The following is a 14,728-nucleotide window of genomic DNA, read 5'->3' as shown; positions in this document are numbered from 1 at the left end:
CGAGGGCCTCGTGTCTGTTAAAGGTGGTAAATGCCCTGCAGTCAAAGCACCACTGCGGCGAGGGAGAAGCCCGTGCCATTTGCGATAAGGTCCAGGCCAAGCTCCTCAAGGAGTGTCACGATCCCGCCACGATGTGCATCACCGACCTGCGGATTTCGCACTGGGAGGAGGCGATCCAAGAGACGATCGGGGGGGAGGCGAACCGAAACCTGGCCGCCGAGTGCTATTTCTTGTGGAAAACGACCCGCCTGCAGCACCTCACCCTGGCCGAGGACACGCGGGGCATGCTCACCGAGCTGCGGAAAAGGGTCCGCTTGCTGCTCTTGACTAACGGCGACAAACAGACGCAGAGGGAGAAGATCGAAGCGTGCGCCTGTCAGCCCTACTTCGATGCCATCGTTGTGGGAGGAGAGCAGAAAGAAGAGAAACCGGCGCCATCCATATTTCATTACTGTTGTGATCTGCTGGGGGTGCAGCCCACAGAGTGTGTTATGGTTGGTGACTCTCTAGATACAGATATTCAAGGAGGCCTGAATGCTGGCTTGAAAGCAACTGTTTGGTTAAACAAAGCAATGACAGCCCCAGTAAATATCTCCCCATTACCTCATTATATTATTTCTTCTATTCTGGATCTTCCAGCAGTTTTACAGAAGATGGAGCACAAAATTAATGCTAAGTTAGGAACTGACCATATGGCTAGTAGTAATGAAGCACACTGATGGTTCCAGCATACAATCAGAGATGTGCTAAGCTGTTAGGTGGCTTACGCTCTTGTTAAAATTTTGACCCTAGGATTCTGAGCTCCTGTATGGTATGCCTTCTTAAACAGCAGGTGTATGAGTAAGAGCAACAGTTGTCAGTGAAAAAGGATAGAAACAAAGAATTAGATTCAAAGATGCAAGTGCAGTTAATTTGAAAAAACTGCCTCTGGAAATTATCTTGACAGACTGTGGCTAAAGTCTGTCTGTCTCTGACCTAAGTTGCCAGTCTCTTGTTTTTACAGCAGAAACAAAAATGTGAATGTTTTGATCTTTCACATGCTTTGCTGACTTGTAAGTTTAGCAGAAGCTTCAGCTCAGACCTTGTTTGTAGTGTGTAAAAAGAACATGAAAAAGGGTGTGGCACAATCAGTAAATCTTCACAGTTGATCTGCAGTTTATCTCAGGAACTGGAGTGAATTTTGCTGTTTCTAAAACCAAAATTTATTATGTACCAGACCATTAGAAAATGTTCTACCTTTGATCTTTTTTCAAGTGTTCAAGTTTTAGAATTATTTTATCAGACTTTGCAGTGACTTTTCTTTTATAGAATCTGTATCTCGTGCCAAAAGTACTTAAATGTACGTTAAAAATTTGCATTTGTATAGGGGACCATTTATCATAGGGACTTGATGGCTAAGTTCTTACTTTATACTATCTTGGTGCTTATGCAGATATGCAGGATATTTTCAGTGGTCTTACTGTACTGTCAAACTCTTTAAAAGCTAATATTATTGTTCTGTCTGATTTTATTGGTGAATTTTGATCAGACTTTTTGGAGAAACTGTTCTTGGTCTTGCTCAGGTGTATGACTACTCAAACTCAACTGCAGGATCAGTGCTTTTTTTGACTTTTAATGGCACTGTTATACAATCCCTCCTTACTCCATTTTCTGCGTGTATTTCGTGTGATTTACTTGGGAGGAAAGATGACCTAGTTGTTTGTAAATGGTTTTCATGACTCTCTTCCAGGAAATTTGAAAACCGTATCGTACGTATTACAGTACTGTGTACAACTTTATAATGTCTATGTGCTGTTTCCGCTAGATGGGGGAGATGACTCTTTAAAATACTAAGATTTCTCTTTCCCAGATCATTGTCTTAATAATTTAATTTTTCTGTACTTCATATTCTTATTGTATAATGGGAAGGTGTTCACGTATTAAATGGAAATGTAAGCACTTCTTGGAAAACCTGCATTTTTCAAAACCTGTTTGCATTGTATTCACTGGGCTGACTATCTGACCATGTATGAGCAAGCACATTTTCTGTTTTAGGATATGGCCATGACGAATCTTTTGGGAACAGGGATACTGAGACGCTGGCAGAAGACCGTCTGGCATGTGGGCAGCAATAAAAGATCAGCAAAAAGTACAGAAACCTACCAGGAAATGGGTGTGTAGAAGGAATCCTATATACAAGAAAGGTTCCTTTGTTTAACTTGACATGAATTTAAGTTAATGTAGTTAAGTCCTGAATAGGGTAACAGATTCCATTTAGAAGAGGCTGTTACTGGTCTGGGTTAAATTATTTGTCAAAGAGTTTAGGTTGCATCAAAATATGTTGCTCCTGTGTTAAGGGGAAAAAAAAGAAAAGGATTAAAGTTTGAACCCCTTTCAGCCAGGTGTCCCTTAAAATAGGTAAAGCAGTCCAGGTTCTTCACATTATCTAGCCAAGACCTTTGAGACATTAGGATCAATGAAGAGAACTCAGGCAGGCCCCACCTGTACCTTTGCAGAAATGGGCGTATGCGAACAATGATGCAATTACAGCAGTATACTGAGTTGCCACGTATAACATGACCCAGTGGGACTGACTTGACACACCGTTATTAGTGAAGAAAGAGGCCTAAGTTTAAGATTTTATTTTTCTTTTGGAAGAGCATGAAGACAGTCACTGTGGTTTAGCTGATGAGCTATGAGTTACTAGTAGCATTCCTTATAACCAAGGACCGAGAGAAAAATAATAAAGGTCATTGGGCCTCTAAGTAATATTGTGTAAAAATAGAAATGTATGCAAAAGGTTAGATGGATCCCTGAAAAGATAATGCATTTGAAGTAATCTCTTTTTAACTGTCTGAAACAAAAGCAACAACTTAAAACAGCACCCCAAAGGAGCTGCAGTATAACTTTGCATTGGTTGCACACAGCATCAGGGTAATAGAACTTAGGTCAGAATGAGGTTTCTGATACAGCTCGAGGTTTAAAATAACAAGTAGTGACGATTCACAATCCTTTCTGTGGACTTGGAGGATATATACACACTTTTAATACAAGTCGAGGCTCATATTCTCTTGCTTCTGCATCGTTCTGAAATGGGATGCCGAGCCTGCTTGTTGTGTAACAGGGTCTCTTGTTTTAGAAAAGACTGCTCTTTGTTTTGCATGTGGCCAGTCGTTTCCTTAAACCTATGAATCCGTGAAAAAGCCTCTGTAACTGAACACTCAGGTGATAGTGCGGCCTGTAGAGGCCACACCCAAGTATATGTTTTCCATTGCTGAGTTCTGTCGCGGGTGGGATGTGACTACCAGTGTCCAGAGAGGGCAGTAGTGTTACGATGCTTCTGCAAAGTAAGAAGAAACAACCAAAGGGATTTCTCTGTCCAGGGGTTGTCTTAGAAGCGGTTACTCAGTAAGCTGTGTCAGGTATCTGGAGTATCTCTAAATACTCAAGATGTTTTTCTTGGATGGAGCTCTTACAGAAAGCCTACTGAAAAATAATTATATTTAAGGAAATTGAAAAATAAATGTAGTGATGGGATAATTTTCACATCACAAGAAGGAATAGATCAATAAGACAGTCTATATTCAGTTTCCAGTTGAGTTCTGGTTTTGTTTAGTGTTATGCTCTGTTAGCTAAGCTGTCTAGTTTAACGTATATTGCCAAAACACACTAAATAAAAAGAGAAAAAGAAATTCCATCTATATTTTTAAAAATCTTTTTTTTTTTCAGATAAATACTACCTCCTGAGGTTAATCTACAGTAACTTTGATTTTAGTGAAATGAACTGAAACAATATTTTCATACCAACTGTATTTTAATTCTTGATTTAAAATAACCCATGTACTAGTCTAATAAAAGTATTTTGTTTATAAAACATTTCTTTTAACGCTCTGTGTTACTGTGGATAACTGTGTTTGTGACCAGGTTTACAACAAAGGGAAGGAGTTCTGTTTGTTTTTTGAAATAGCACAGAATCATGCTTCAAAATCTGTGGCCTCATGTTTAGGTGTGGTGACTGTGTGTAGTTTCCATTATTTCAAACAGAGGCTGAAACATATTTATGTATTTATGAAACTTCTTGACCAGACTGTGTATATTGAACTCCTCACTAATTCCAGTTCACTGCTAGTTGAACCTGACTCGCCAAGCCGAATGCCAGCTCAGGTGTGCCTGCATGTCCTGGCGTCATGGCACTGGCTGCTGCAGCAGCGTAAGAACAGGCTGCAAACCAAGTAAGATAAATAAACACCGTAATCTCACATGCCCAGGGGACCGGCTGCAGCAGGTTGTGGCTGCACAAAGCCATATCTGAGCTATTGCTACACACACCCCTGTGTGACTTAGGGGAGAGCGGGAAGTTGCTCACCTCGTACCTCTCTCGGCTGCAGAAAAGCAAGCTGTCCCCTGATGGTTTTCCACTGGGTAATGGAACAAATTGTCCATCTTCTGGGCCTGTGGACGTAGATGGAGAGAGGTGGGGAGGTACTTAAAGGTACTCTAGATGAGGGTGGGGTGTTAAACTGAGGCAAGGGGGACTCGGCTTCTAACGCGCGGGCTTGGCTGTGCTGGCGAGCTGCCTGAAGTGTCACAGATCTGCACGCCACGGCTTCTCTTCTTGCTGAGGGAGCTTTGTGGAAGGCATTAAGCTGGACAGTGAGAGCCTCAGAAATGAGGACGTTTTCTTAACGCACTTGAAAAACTTTAACACAAAGTTAAGAGTCCTTAGAAGGTGGCCAGAATGTTTTATATGGGAGATAAGTACCTTTCATGGGAATACTGAGTTAATGCAAAGAGATAAGATGTTTGGACGGGGTAACAACTAAAGGTTTTCATATTTCCTGAAATACAGACAAAGGACAACTTCCTGTGCACCAGCTAACCTGAACCAGTTCTATTTGTCTTTTACTCTGAAGCTTCTGTTACTTGACAACACCAGTAATAGGGCTTTGAACACAATTGAAGTAGTCTGATCCATCAGAGCAATTTTGCCAGTTCACAGATGTAGTGATTCTTTTTTCAACTTGAGCTCTAAAATGTGGGGATTATTTACTCCCAGGTAATCTTGAGGCCTTTAAACAAAATTTAAAATCCTACCTTAATTCTATACTAACAAAACTCATCATCTGGAAACCATTTGAACGCGTTGAGAAGTACAACAAATAGAAAAGCAATGTATCTCTGCTGTATGTAGCTGTATACTGTTCTTTTGTGCACAGCTTTTACTATCAGCCTTGCAGTGGGATTGTCTCCATTATAACTCACTTTCTAGATCACGCAGTGCACATACAAGAGACATAACAATACAGAGATGATGTCAGCTGTGTCTAACGCAAAAACTGCAACTTTCTGCCTGTGTTGCAAGGGACCTAGGCACAGAGAATCACGTTGCCTGCCCCAATATAGCATATTTTGACCTTTTATTCCATCTACTAAAAAGAAGGTTGCATGAGAGCCACCTGCTAAACAGTCCTCAGATGCCAGAAGAAAGATGCATTTTAAAAAACATGAAATGAAATTATGGTACTAATACATGAAATTTTAGTCCTTTGGAAGTGCAAGCCATGTTTCTGAAGTCATCACCTAACCAAAGACCAGATGGTAACTTTTGCATAGGATCTAATTTAAGATAGGAAAATGTTGCTGTTTACATCAGTGGAACTTCACAAGTTTAAGTAAGATTTGTATACACATTCCTGTAAGATGATCTGCAAGTGATGACTTCTTTTCCCTTCTCCCTCAGCAAATTTATCTCCGTCATCTATTTGTTTGGTTGCATTTCCGTATCTTGCTGAATCACAACGGTATCTAGCATTTGGGACAAAGTTTGCTAAGGATTGCAATAAAAAGTAATGGAAGAGAGCCAGCTTTTGTAGCAAGGTCATGTTAAGTACATACATTTAGTACCAGCTCCTTGGCAGCTGTGTGCTGCAAGCATGTGTTTGGGCTGTGTTTGCTTTAAACGGTCTTTCCTCCAAAGAAACTTCCATTCATATCACACAGACTAGGCAAATTTGTCAATCTGTTAAAAAAAAAAAAAAAAAAAGAGGTAAAAATCTGGAGGAAAAAAAAGCACCTCAAAAAATCCTCTGTTAGTCACCTGTAGATACCAAGGTTTATAAGGCAAGTTTCAAATACCAAATCTGAGATACTTTTCTCCAAGTTTCAAAACAAATGTTGATGATCAGTTGGCTTAAGAAGTGAATGCTGTGAGGAAAACAAAACACTACTCATTTCAGCAGTTTTCCAGGATCTGTTCGGGCATTTGTCACTGGCTATAAACATTTGATTCTTCTGTCAACTATATTAAAAAATAACTTCGTCACACCAAGAAAATCCAATTTCTTTATATTTTGGATGTAACGTATTACTAGGCAACATAGAAGAAACTACATTTTAATATACATTTTCTTTAATATAGTTAATGTATTAATGCACATTTTTGTTAGGTCATTTTTTGTATTTTGCCCTGGAAATGTTTATTTTGCTACACCATCAATACTGCAAAATTGCAATAAAATACAGGATCATTAAGGTACAGAGATATATCTGAGTATATATGACTGTGGTCATCTAAGAGCTATGCTTAAACCAAGGACTTACTTAGGAAATATTTTTTGTACTTCTCAATGATTCTAGGAAGTCACTTAGAATAGTTATGGCTCAGTTTCCCCATCTGCTCAATGAGCATCCCAGAAATGAAGATGCAAAAGTGAAGTGGAAAGCATTTCAACTTATCTTCCTTTCTAGTCGAAGTCCAGCCTGGCAAGCATCAGATGAGCACATTTTTATTTACTGCTGGTGTTGCTGAGTCTGCTCCATGGTCCTGCATTCAGGAAGGTGTGGGAAGACCATTTTCACGAGGCAGGCAGTGGCCAGCATAGCAGAAAGGTCCAACTGGAAGTGAAATCATTACGTGTCAAAACACATCAACTATTAATATATATATATTTTATTTGTTCTTTTGCTGTGCAAGTATTAAGAATCTCAATAAATTCTTCTCTTTTATTCTTTCCATGAATTAGGCCAGCAAGTATCCTCAAAGTTACTGTGCTGTTTTCGTGAGAGCACTAACGTGTTGTAGGTCTGGCTGTTTCATAAAGTCGGGCTTAACTGTTTTCATTTGTGCTACTGGTTGGGTGGTCTTAATGGTGTGGCCTATTAAATCTCACCGGGGTTAGGATTTGTCAGGAAGTCTGCAGTGGATGGACTGATAGCCTTTGTTTTCCAAACTGTTGATGCCTTCCATTGTGTTTTGTTTCAGACATTTAAATGAGAAGGGTCCTGAATGTTCTAAGTCCTTTTTTTCCTTTCAGGAAGAAAATGAATAAATGACACAAACAGCTCATTTATTTTTCTTTCAGTAAATGTAACTGGGTGAAAATACTTTTTTGCTTCCATCCCTCTCATCTGAAAGTATTTTAAAAGGTACCTAATAACTTGATGTCTAAACTGCTTTGATATATTTGTTATCTTTATCCTGTTCCTTTGTGAAACTTCATATGTTTGTTTTAAAAACTGCTACAGCGAGAGGTTCACCTTAATGTTGTATTATTATAGTTTTACACTGTATTTCTGTACTGTATCTCAAAATGAAAACAAGCCCCTACTTTAGAGATACTTTACTTTGATATAGATTTACCTAGTTAACAATTTTTTTTGTTTTGAGTACTGTGCCCCCTGTTTAATCAAGTTCTGTCCACCCAAGCCACTTCCCGTTTGTTTTTCTCTCATGTCTGTAGAGCAGCAGTGTTTGTGCATATTTGCAGGGTGAGCAGCACGCAACAGATATATGCAAAATGCAGAGAAAAAAAACCCTTTGGCTTCTAATAGCCTTTCTGTTAGGATTTGCATTCCCAACATTTTACAGGACTTGGCAGGTTTTAGGTTGACTTAATAGCCTTCTCTGCAGCTGTCACCAGTGAATGATGAGCAAAGAAGATGCTTTTGAATACTGCATAATCATTTTATAATATGCTGCCAGGAAGAATTGTAATTGGCCTGGATTCTCCACTTAAGTGTCACAGTACAACTGTTCAGGTCTCAGCAGGTTCGTGCTGGCATAAAACATTTTAAGAATATTAAAAAATAGACCTCACTGCTTTTCTATTTCCATTTTCTATTACAAAGGACCAGTTCTGTATTTGGGGTTGTATGCCCTTGTTCTATAACAGGGTTTGATTAAGAAAACAGCTTTTTTTTTTGTATCGCTGAGTGCTAAAGCAATGTCCTTAAGGAGTCACAGTGCTGCTAATAAGCGGTCCTTTCCACATTAAAAGATGCAAATGTATTTTAGGATAATTTTGGGTGGCTAATTTATGAGTGAAGAAAGAGAAAATTAAAGTTGAATAATAGGATGATTTCTTGATTACACGGAGTTAGGGTCTGGAGTAGGGTTGAAAAGAAACTCCTATCATTTGGGTATTTAAAAATATACCCAGTTTATTATACTCACAGTTGCTCACCTAGGTTTTTTAAAACTCATCAGTATTTTCATATAATATAAATTTTAAAAGAAATCAATAACGAGAATAATGCAATTAGTAGTCTGCCGGAGACTTCATTTTCATTTTCAGTGTTTCCTCAGCAGGTGGCATTACAGGTTTGTTAGATGTAGATAGAAGCACAGGTTTCAGGTTGGTTTGTTTTCCTGGTCTCCTTATTTTTTTCTTCATCACTGTTTTAAAAATAAGACATACCTGGTACCCATAAATGAGATGAGAGCACTCTTCATTTCAGACTACCCTCCAGACATCATAAATTATGATGAAATCCTATTTTATTAGGCACTGTAAACATCCATGGCAAAATAGCCTCGCTTAGAAGAGGTTTTGATCTAGGTGGGTAAGTATTATCTTCATTTTAAGCATGAGGATCTGTGGCGTATTTTGCAAATGGCACAACAGTCAGTTGGAAAAGAGCATGACTAAGAGGATCAGCAATAACTGATGTCATAACATCACGGTGCCAAACAAAATCCAGCCTTCTAAGGTACTGGTGCACTGTGCTTGAGCTGAATTTGATTTATATATCATGTAGGTATTGGATTTATTTAAGAAAAAGGAACTTTTTTTCCTGCAGCTGATGCTGCAGTGACATCTTTATGATTTCAAAATTCTCCTGATGAACTCCTCTTTCTATGATCACACAATACACTAGCACCCGATTTCTGTGACCTCAGCTAAAGGAGTACTCTAAGCTGTTACCTGCTACTACATCGTATTTTTCTCACTCTGGAGTTCTCGGCTGCATCCCCAGAGAGGCAACTCAGGCCACGGTTGTAAAGTCACCACCCCCGCTCCTATTCGGGCACCCGAAAACCTGGGCTGATTTCCCTTCACAGCCCCGGTGACACTGTGTTTAGCATCAGCCCCCGGCTACAGACTTGAATTTTGGCGCTCGGCGGCGGCGGCGGGTCCCCGCGTGAGGGAGCCTTGAGCACAGGCAGGGATTTCCGCGGCGTTTTGCCGCGGTGCTCAGCAGGCGGCAGCGGAGGATCGGGTTTTGGCAGAACCAGCCCACGGGCTACAGTGGGCCTGTACAGTGTATAGTGTATATATATGCACATACATTATATATATACACAGAGTACACCGTATAGCCCTGTACGGCCGCAGTAGCCCATCAAAGGGTATCTCCATCCCAGTAATCGCATTGACCCTAAGAGCATGGAGGAGCTGAGCGATGCCTGCAGTGGGCTTCTGCATTTCCGAAACGTGTACCACAGTCCGTAGGGCTCACCCGGTGTGGCGCAGGCAGCGTGCTCTCGGCACTCGTCGCACGTACGGTGTGTCGGCAGGACAACTGCCCACCCCGCGTGCTGCTGTCGGGCCGTCGGCCAGCTCCGGGGCTGCCAGCTCACCAGCAGCACGGGCTGGATCTGCTGCTACTGCTCCAGTCAGCCAGAGTGGAAAAATGTATAAAAATCCCCCATTTTTGTCCTGACAGAATTTACAAGATGACAAAGAGAACATGCCCAGAGAGATAAAGGGTGCTCCCACTCTGAGGTGCAGAAATAATTGCTGTCTCCGTCTTAGCAGAGAGGGAACAAGACTCAGAAAGCCAGAGTGACTGGCTGAGAGTCACACAGCAAGCCCGGGGTTGGAGACAGGGCTCACAACCGATACGTCTGGCCCTGGATGGAGGCCTTGGCCATTGAACATGAGGCAAAGCCTCCTCTGAGGCTCTCCGAGGCCAAGGGCAGCAGCGAGGAGGCAGGGTCTGTCCATGTAATGAGAACGAACGGCGTAGCATTGGAGTGGTTCAGAATGTTCACTCACACTCAGCAGCTCATCTCACCCGAGAGCGTGGCTGTGCAGGAGGAGTATTGCTACAGGGAAGCACCTCTGGCACACACTCAAAAAAAAACCCATTTCTGCACTGGCTGCCGATCTTCTTCTAAAAGGGCCTGGAACGTTTTCGGGCTCTCAGTAGGCCTAGTGTTAGAGGGGGTCTTTCTCCATGTGAAGTAATGTTACCAGGTATCTGCACAGAGAAAATGCCCTTAAACAACCCCCAAGACTTTTCCTTGATGCTTAGGAAGCTGCATTGCCTAAGCGCCTGCCTGTTTGACACACACACCAAATGCGTGGAATGCAATGATTTTAAAGGACCTTTGTGCCTTACTCAGGCCAGAAAGCCACAAAATACCAAAACTTTGATGCTAAAAGTCTGGAAGAGTCAGTGTAAATGGTCAATGCAGCTTTGGCCACTGAGACTGTAACAGGCTGTGTCACAAGACTGATTGGGAATTATGTGCCTCATGCTGTATTTGCTACCCTCCTTTTCCTTTTCCTGCCCAACCAGCTCCTCCTTCTTGTTCCATCCACTTTTCAGGACATGTTTGTTAAGCTCCCTTGGGTGAGCAACCTTATGACAAGTTTTTACAGTGCCTAGCACAAAATAAGCCCAGGAGGTTAGCCAGTGCATCATGCCCAAAGTAATCACAGCTAATAATTTGGCTTAATGAATAAAATCTCTTTGTTATAGGATGAAAAGCAGACCTCCTGAAAGCTTCAGTGCTTTTCCATGCACTAAAGACAGCAAATTTAGATGGTAAAAAGGCCAAAATTTAACATGCTTGCAGATTTCCATAGGTCATACCAGAGGAATAACTGATATTTGTCCTGTTCTTACTTGCTGCTCTTTGGCTCGCACTCCAGTCGTGCTTTCACTGGGGTGGATAGAGAACTCCGTTAAGAGAAAAGCACATATGACTAAGGTAAGCGGTGGAAAAGTCTGGCCTGCTGCTTGTGAAATAACTGCTATCACATGTCCTTGGCGAACATCTTAGCTAATGTCTGTTACCTCGCTGTAGCAAAGCGAACCAGAGGTGATGTCCTCTCCTACAGATCAAAGCCAGTGGGAATTCCCTTTGAGCAAAAGTAGCAGCTGTTACCTGCGAGAGGCTGAGGGATCATGTTTACCTGGAATTTCCCAAGACAAACCCCATAGCTGCTGGCAGGTATTTGTCAGCACGCGGCAGTCCGGCGTGCAGAAAACGAACGTGGTATGTAGAGTAGCGAGCGCTTTAACCTGACCACTGCTGGGAGGAAAATGGAGAAATCCTGGGCAGTGACACCCCAGGATCTCTGCAGATGAGCACAAGGTAAGTGGGAATTACGTCAATATCGGGAAACGGGTATACACAAATAACTGAAGTACTTTCTCGGGACACACTACGTGTTAAATCCAGAATTCATTCCCACAGGATGTTGTGACTGCCAAAGTATAAATGGCTTCAGAAAGATTAAATCCATTCGTGGAGGATGCATCCAAAAGAATATGCTGAACAGAATGGTCTGGATACAGCTTAAGCTTCTGGAAGTCTCTACCACACCGATGCCCAGCAGCTAAAACTGCTTACCAGGGAAAGGAGCATCCTAGAAAATGCCTCACTTCCTATCCTCCTCCTCAGTCATCTACCGCTTGCCACCCCTGCAGACAGCACAGTAGACTGACATCCTTCTGAGCTGGCTCCAGACAGATATGCTCATACAGTATTTTCCCCTAAAAAATCTCCAGAAAATATCCCTGGAATTAAGGTAAAATATATTAAAATCGCATATAGCTTGCATCTCTCAGTTAGAAAAGATTATGGTATGAGGCTTCTTGCACTTTGCAAACAAATACCTCAGAAAACCAGGCAAAAGGAGCAGGTACGTCAGATACAATCACTGTGCCCACTGGCACCTACCACCTTCATTACGTCCCAGCTTCCAACTGGCACCTGGTGGAAAGTGTTTTCAAATACGCTTTTGGGACCTGCCTAGTTCACCCAGCACATGAAATCTTCATAACAGTTACTTAAAATATCCCATGGAACTATGTGTCCCAACGAAAATAGCTGAGGTAAGTCAGACATACAGAAAGAACCAGCGCACCCCTACCTTACTACAAAACTGCAATGCACGTCCCTAACTGCGAATAAAATACAGCCCTCTACTTCTCTGTGTGGGGGTACTTCCTTCAACCAGTACTCACTGAGTTACAAACATCATGACTGCTTTCCTTATGTTCTTTTAAGTGGCATTTGTTATGTTTAGTATACAAGGTACTGCTGGGGATCGGAGCCAGAAATAAGAATTTTTAAAATATTGCTTTAAAATTTTATATTTCTATAAGTGGATACTAAAATTTTACCTCTCTCAATGTTACATTACTGGATTTTACAGTTTTTGATGTGAAATTTGCCCTGGGAAGAAGCTCTGAGTAAAGCTACGCACTGCACAAGTTTCAGTCAAAAACCATCTCACAATGGAAGGGGAGCCCCAGTGAGCCTACAAAAATTTCAACATGTGCAAGCGCCGTCGGTCTGCTCTCAGGTTTAAAGTTAGATTTGTGCCCTGGTACCCAGCAGAGCCTGGGTGACTTGTTATGTGAAAAGCACATGCAACTGCAGATGCCTCCCTCACTCCGTTCATCGATACAGTTCTGATCATCTTCGTCTATATTTTAAACACTCACATAAACATTTTTGCCCCGCCCATTCTCCTCCAGTACCTCCAAATATTTTTGCACTGAGGTTTTCCAACAGCTTCTTCCTAGACAGGCTAGCCAGCTTTCCTGCGTTGTGTATTTCTTAGGGCTAAATTGTATCAGAAGTCTTTCGTATCAATCCTTCAGAAAAAAATGCAGAAACTAACAGAAAACTGCACTTAGGCATTAGATCTGTCATTATAATACTAGTTGATCAGATAGCAAGCGATCCCTCATCTTAACGAACAGCACTAGATATATTTGTATGTAATATATTAAGCATAAACCACAAATAGATAATATCATTTAGACAAATAAACAGAAGAGCTATTCTTTTTAGCATCAAGTATCGGCAAGTGTGTTTCTCCGTCTCTGTTTGGTGTGAGACTACCTGCCAGAAGTTCTCTGGAAATATTTACACTTTCACATATATTCTATTTTTCATTATTTGGGTGCTGTAGCCATCTCAAAATTAGTTTCTGCAGACCCCTGTCAAAGCTTACTAGTCTAATTTCACGTTACTTAAGACACAATGATTCATCATCAATGGCTTAAAAAGCTTTTTGCGCACACACAAAAATCAGTTCCTTGCCGCTGCCAGGCTAAACAAACCGTGGCCTCTTTCCAGCAAAAAAGAAAGGAACTCCTTATTTGAACCCAAGATGTTGTTGTAAGTTTATCTTAATGAGGTGGTTACAGTCTTCAGCACTCGTTTTTTAATTATTTGGAGGAATCCTCTCAGACCCAGTGAAATGGCATGGTAGGATATTAATCTGGGCTAGAAAAATCCAATTATCAGAAACAAGCAGGCAGCATTCCTAAACAACATCCATTACATTCTGCAGGATCCCAGTTTTAATTAAAACAAACAAAGCTCTGGTGTTCTGTGTACAAAGAAGGACTCCAAACTTTACAGTCTGGTTCAGGCTCAGCTGCCAGTTCTGTCTTCCTTTGGCTTTATCTATATTCAAAGTCATACCAATTTAACTCCCAAGCAGTTTTTAATCACAGTTAATGAAATAGATGCTAACTGCTGCAGAAATGCACTTAATTTGATTTAAATAAGGTTTATATCAGCCTAGTTAATTGAGTTTATCACCACCTTCAACTGGTATATAGAACACTTAAAACTGAATAAAGGGTGTCTTCAGACTGTATGCCTAAATTTAAATTATACAGCCAACCAGCATAATTCTGAAGGTAAATGTTACCTATGTTAGGGAAACCCAGTCTTGGGAGAGGGCTTAGGCAGCCACAGTCGCCATGGAAAGACCCAAAGGGGAACTCCACAAATCACCGGCTTGGGGCTGGGGAACATCGGAGTGTAGTTTGCTCTTTGCGCTGTGAAACCATAGCTGGACAGGAATTTAATGTGCTGTTAATGTACTCAGGATGATATTTCAGTGAGTAACAAATAAATGAGCTGCATTCTGTATTAAAAGGACTGGATAAAACAATAAATGAAAATGATGTGCCATGATAGCATAGCTGCAAAGACCATTGTTTTCAAAAGCCGAGAGACATTTCTGTTTTATACACCAGAAATAAAAATGAAGATATGTGCACATTCAGTTATACCTGGCCCTAAGGAGATATGGTGCCTACCCAAAGGAGCAGGAGTTCTAAATAAACAAATTGTGTAAGGCAAAATTCAGTGACTTATAAAAGAATAGCTCTTAAGTGATGAACTGGCTCTACTGGTAACAGGATGCCTTTTTCTGGTGAATACGTTCTGCCAAAATAACAAAATAACTTTTTTATCCCAGATGCAAGC

The 14,728-nt window shown here is 41.2% G+C and overlaps 1 protein-coding gene across 1 annotated transcript; it reads left to right on the top strand.

Annotated features, from left to right (window-relative positions):
* Positions 1-11: 11 nt before the first annotated feature.
* On the top strand, positions 12-719 carry NANP (N-acetylneuraminic acid phosphatase; the record flags this gene model as incomplete). Its single annotated transcript, XM_010288407.1, has 1 exon — positions 12-719. A coding segment is annotated over one exon (708 nt), but the record flags the coding sequence as incomplete, so codon positions are not given.
* Between the last annotated feature and the right edge of the window lie 14,009 nt (positions 720-14,728).

This window comes from Phaethon lepturus, unplaced genomic scaffold (assembly GCF_000687285.1).
Source record: "Phaethon lepturus isolate BGI_N335 unplaced genomic scaffold, ASM68728v1 scaffold53695, whole genome shotgun sequence".
Taxonomy (NCBI): domain Eukaryota; kingdom Metazoa; phylum Chordata; class Aves; order Phaethontiformes; family Phaethontidae; genus Phaethon; species Phaethon lepturus.
Note: the sequence above shows the minus strand (reverse complement) of the source record. Positions and strands in the feature narration are given on the sequence as shown.